We start from the raw sequence: 6,107 nt of genomic DNA on the forward strand, positions 1-6,107 counted from the left end.
AACACCAAAACAAGCAAATGGATTCCGGAAAATAAAAAGACAGCATTCTGGGATTTTGAAGTTGACAAATTAAGCATTCCTATGTAATAAAATGATTTCATCTTGGAATCTTCTTTTGCTATTTAACTTATGGATTCTACGTGGTCCAAGCTTACATTTCACATAAGTGTAAATATAGTTAAGATAGATTACTCTTGCTTCATTAATCATGCTATCAGACATTCAGTCCTAAACTTGGTCTTTTTTATGTGGCTCCATTGGGAAATCACTCATGGTGTTAGTATTTTTTGACTCCTAAGGGCTTGTTTATTTCAATTTTTCACTTTTTTAAAAACTTGGAGTTTCAATTTGTTAGGGCAGCTTGTATGTTTGTCTAAATAAGCCATTGAAAAGACTAATGCACCTTAGGAAACAGCCATGGAATATAGTGCATAAGATCAGAACCCTTGAGAAAGAACACTGGACTCATTTTTAATAACAAGCCATTGTTCCAAAATGACAGGTGACCTCTTGCTCATCAATTTTTAAAAAATTAATTATATAAACATACAAATAAGAAGCATCCTCAGGAAAGGGTGGGTGGCATTAGGAAGGTTGAGAACCACTGGATATGCATATATGCATAACCCAAGGACACAGACAATAGGGTGGTGAAAACCTGCGGGGCGAGGGGGGGGGGCGGCACGCTAGAAGAGGTCAACGGGTGGAAAAAGGAGACATATGTAATACTTTAAACAATAAAGATTTTTCATTTCTTTTTTTTTGTTGTTAAAAAAAGGAAGCATCTTGCAAATGAGTGCAAACTAATTACAGTTCTGTGGAAATTTTATATCTAAATCTTTAAGGTAGTTCGAAAATATATACTAAGTAATTTAGCCAGTAAAGATAGTGTAGAGTGAATACATTTTTAAGTGCATTTCGTTGGAGAAAAAGAAAAGTTATCTTTTAGTGACATATGCAGAAGTTTGGAGATACTAGTGTGATTGTAAAGATCTGTGTTAGTGATCAGTGGTGATGATAATGACCATGATTGGACAATAATATTAGGACTAGAGAGAAATCTCATTCATTCTACAGGAGTAGAAAATCTAGGCCAAGGAAATTAGCAAATATTAGTTGGGGTAGTTGCTACCTTGAAATACCCTCTTAGACGTTTGGATTTTACTTTAGAAACTGTGAAGGGGGAGAATAGAGTGTCTGAGCTGGTTATGAGGAAGATGATTTGTTCCGTCTGGTTCTATATAAAAATGTATCTATATAAAGAGAGATTTACTATGGCATGAGGGTTCCTGGGAAGGCTAAGCTGAAGATCTAGTTAGGGGTAAGTGAGTTTGAAACAAGGTCATAAAAGTGGAAAGTTAAGAAACTGGAAATTGCAAAGCAAAATTTAGGTTAGAGAGAAAAAAAGTAGAGAAACACCAAAATTGTGGTTCTAGGGAAATAAATATGACCTGTTTTTACATCAATTCCAAGATCATCATAAAAAAGTCATTACACGAAAGAAGGTCAAACTGTTTCAAGACCACATTTTTTTATGAAAAATAAATAAATATAGTGAACATAAGGAAACCAGGTTTGTTATTCTTTTGTAACACTAAGAGAATCAAACTTTAAAATATCTTTAGTAAAACTTAAAAAATATCAACTGAGAGATAACGTCATTACAAGGAATTGATACAAATATAAGGAAAATTCCTATATATTCAGAAATGGATTTAAAGCAAACTTGCAAGAAATAAGCACCAAAAGAATTAACATCCTTTACATAGTAGCTTAAATTTCTCTTCATATGGGCAGGAGACATTCTATATTTGAACAGGAAAATTTTATTTATAAAGGGTTTTTTCATCCAAGAATCTTAAATGTACTATTGCAATTGGCTTCAAAAATTGACTCCATAAATTGCCTAATATAGTTTAAAGATGGGAAATTTGAAACTGTAGGACTTTACTTTTATAAGAAACTTTCCCTATTCCAGAGGGATAAAAGGAAGGGGGGCAGAAATAAATGAAAATGGGAATGTGTAAAAGAAATTCAAATAAATCCATAATCAATTTAAAATTTAAGAAAAAAATAAATTGTAAGTCTCTTAGCAATTTAATATCACTTACTTCTATTTTAGTTTTTCCTAAGGAAATACTCTTTATTAAATCAATTGAGAAATTCTTTTGGCAGGTGGGGGAAAAAACAAAAGCTCACCTTCTTATTTATTCCTTTTAAGTAAATAATAGAGCTTTATTGACTATGTTTTCAAGAAAAATATTAAATAAATTATCTGCATATTGTATCAATAGAGTCAAAATGGCTTGGAAAATGTATATAAAAATAAAAATAATATAAAAATTAGTGTAGTGTTTTGAAGTTTTTGTGAAGTGAAAGGCTTGGCTTCTTTAAATAAATTAGATGACTTTAGAAAGTGGGAAATATGCATTTTCAAGATGAATATTTTAGTAATACAAAAGTTAAAGCTGTAATATATATTAATATTGTAAAGATTTATGTATCTCTAAAAATCTTATTCTTATTTCTACTGGGTACAGAAAGAGTCTCAAATAGAGATTTCATGTACTCCTTTTAAAAGTTTTAAAAATAAAAATCCAATAGTTAAGCATTTAGGGAGTAATAACAATGACTATATTTAGATGTAAGGTAATGATTTAAATTATGGGGGGATGGATTGTGCCATTTTAGGAAGTCTCTTCATATAATATGTGTCAAACAGATAAAATGTAAATGATTATGTCTTTTAATTCAATGGTTACAGCTTATTTATAAAGTAGTACTCATTAAAAATAGAAATGCGGCCCTAGCTGGTTTGACTCAGTGGATAGAGCATCGGCCTGTGGACTGAAGGGTGTAGGGTTCAATTCCGGTCAAGGGCACATGCCCGGGTTGCAGGCTCGATCTCCAGTAGGGGGCGTACAGGAGGCAACTAGTCAATGATTCTCTCTCATCATTGATGTTTCTCTCTCTCTCCCTCTCCCTTCCTCTCTGAAATCAATAAAAATATATTTTTAAAAAATAGAAATGCATCTTTAACATAAAAAAAGAATATCAGCCAATTAAAAATTTCACTTAATGGTAAAATAACAGAAGTCATCTTATTAAACTTTTAATTTTGCACTTGTATCCTATATAATAAAGAGGTAATATGCTAATTGACTGTCATGCCCTCACAAAGATGGTGGCGCCCACAGCCACAAAATAGTGGCACCCAGTCCTCTCAGCCCTGCTAGGGGGTGGCAGGCACGTGGCACGGCTGGGCCCCCCTCCAGGCAGGCCCGGCCGTGCCCCACACCTGCCGCCAGAGTATCCCAATCCCTCAGCCCCGGCAGTGAATTTTTATGCGACCATTACCTTTTTAAAAACCCTTACCCAAGGATATGATTATTTAAGATCATCTGTTCTCGGGAGCAGGCCTAAGCCAGCAGGTGGGCATCCCCCAAGGGTCTCAAACTGTGAGAGGGCTCAACCTGGGCTGAGGGACCCTCTGTGTGCATGAATTTTCATGCACCAGGCCTCTAGTAATTAAATAAATAGCCAAACTATAATACCTGCTATATAATATTCTAGTGATTAGTACCATTTTAATACTATGTGAAAAACTTTTTGAATACTTACTTTTTAGAAGTAAAAGCACAGAATGTTTTTGGGGGAGGCAATACCAATAACAATTAAAAGTAAAGCATATTCCACAATGCCAGAATTTTTAATAAATAAATAGGATCAATAGATCCAATTATTTATAAATGACTAAAAATTGTTCACTTAATAAACACAAATTGATAACACACTGACTAAACGATGGAGCAATTTTTAAAAAATGGGGTGGGGACAACAGACAAACTAGACATCTTGATTAGTCTCAGGTGTACAGTATTGTGGTTAGACATTTATATAACTTACAAGATGATTCCCCTCGGTAAGTCTAGTACCCACCTAGCACCATATATATAAATTACAATGTTACAGACTGTATCCCCTTTACTGTACCGTATAGCCCCATGACTATTTTGTACCTATCAATTTGTGCTTCTTAATTCCTTCACTCTTTTCACCCAGTCCACTATTCTCCCTCCCATCTGGCCATCAGTTTGTTCTCTGTATCTATAAGTTTTGACTGTTATTTTGTTTTTTAGATTCCACATATAGATGAAATTGTATGGTATTTATCTTTCTTTGTTTGACTTATTTCACTTAGCATAATATCCTCTAGGTCAGCCGTGGGCAAACTACGGCCCGCGGGCCGGATCCAGCCCGTTTGAAATTAATAAAACTACTGAAAAAAAAGACCGTACCCTTTTATATAATGAGGTTTACTTTGAATTTATATTAGTTCACACAAACACTCCATCCATGCTTTTGTTCCGGCCCTCCGGTCCAGTTTAAGAAACCATTGTGGCCCTCGAGTCAAAAAGTTTGCCCGCCCCTGCTCTAAGACAGAACCTGGCTACAGAACCTGGATAGAACATGGCAAGAGAACCTGACTAGAACCTGGTGACTGAACCTGGCTGGATAACTTAGTGAGAGTACATGGCTACAGAACCTGGCTGGAGAACCTGGAGAACCTGGCTGGAGAACCTAGCAAGAAAACATGGACACAGAACCCCTGGACAGACTGGCTGGAGATCGTGGCTAGAGATCCTGGGTAGGCTGCTGATCAACTGAACGCTGTCTTCGTGTCATTCCTTCTTCAATGACTCCGTCCACACCTTTGGGAACCCCTGGACCTGCTGGGGTTGGACCCCAACAATTGGCGCCCGAACAGGGACATGAACCCTGGACCTCTAAAGCCCTGGCTGGAGGAAGCAGTAATGAGCACAGATCAGGGAGAAGCTTGCCTGGAGGAAGTGACTAAGGCTGCTTTGGCCACCCACTATGCCCCATGGGGTGGGCACCCTCAGTGGGAGCCTGGAGACAGCGGGAGAGCTGTGGAGGATGGCGGGTCAGCCTGCCCTGACCCAGAGGCCAACAGTTCTCTTCCTGAAGCCTGGGAACTTTCAGATGATGATAAAGGATATGGTGGGGAAGAAGCAACCAGCATCCCTAAAGACCACCCCTGCTCTAGGTCATCCAATTTGCTCCAAATGGTAAGATTTCATTCTATATCATTTATAGGTTGCTTCCATATCTTGGCTATTGTATATGAAATGTCTTTTTTGTGTGTCTCTTTTTATAGTCTTTGTTTTAAAGTTTATTATGTCTGGACAGAACCTGGCTGGAGAACCTGGACAGAATCTGGCTGGAGATCCTGGCTAGAGATCCTGGGTAGGCTGCTGATCAACTGAACGCTGTCTTCGTGTCATTCCTTCTTCACAGACTCCATCCACACCTATGGGGAACCCCTGGACCTGCTGGGGTTGGACACCAGAATTTGAACCCCTGGACCTCTAAAGCCCTGGCTGGAGGAAGCAGTAATGAGCACAGATCAGGGAGAAGCTTGCCTGGAGGAAGTGACTAAGGCTGCTTTGGCCACCCACTATGCCCCATGGGGTGGGCACCCTCAGTGGGAGCCTGGAGACAGTGGAAGAGCTGTGGAGGATGGCGGGTCGGCCTGCCCTGACCCAGAGGCCAACAGTTCTCTTCCTGAAGCCTGGGAACTTTCAGATGATGATAAAGAATATGGTGGGGAAGAAGCAACCAGCATCCCTAAAGAGCAAGGAAGTGACTATATAGGTGGCCAGCCTGCTCCCATGTCCCTCAGCCTTCTGAGAACCCTGCAAGACCCTCCTGGGGAAGAGGAAACTGAGGAAGGAGGACACTCCATCCATGCTTTTGTCCCGGCCCTCCGGTCCAGTTTAAGAAACCATTGTGGCCCTCGAGTCAAAAAGTTTGCCCACCCCTGCTCTAGGTCATCCAATTTGCTCCAAATGGTAAGATTTCATTCTATATCATTTATAGGTTGCTTCCATATCTTGGCTATTGTATATGAAATGTCTTTTTTGTGTGTCTCTTTTTATAGTCTTTGTTTTAAAGTTTATTATGTCTGGACAGAACCTGGCTGGAGAACCTGGACAGAAACATGGCTACAGAACCTGGCTGGAGAACCTAGCAAGAGAACATGGACACAGAACCTGGCGGGAGATCCTGACCAGAACTTGGCTAGA

At 38.9% G+C, this 6,107-nt stretch overlaps 1 protein-coding gene across 1 annotated transcript in view; it reads left to right on the forward strand.

Moving 5' to 3' along the window:
• Positions 1 to 5,386: 5,386 nt before the first annotated feature.
• LOC107181366 (protein phosphatase 1 regulatory subunit 15A-like) overlaps positions 5,387 to 6,107 on the forward strand; it is a 1,419-nt gene continuing 698 nt past the window's right edge. The window contains exon 1 of the mRNA XM_015564368.1: positions 5,387 to 5,757. Within this exon, the coding sequence (XP_015419854.1) occupies positions 5,418 to 5,757 (340 nt within the window). The 5' untranslated portion in view covers positions 5,387 to 5,417. The remainder of the gene's footprint in view (positions 5,758 to 6,107) is intronic.

The sequence above is a fragment of the Myotis davidii genome, unplaced genomic scaffold (assembly GCF_000327345.1).
Source record: "Myotis davidii unplaced genomic scaffold, ASM32734v1 scaffold159, whole genome shotgun sequence".
NCBI lineage: Eukaryota > Metazoa > Chordata > Mammalia > Chiroptera > Vespertilionidae > Myotis > Myotis davidii.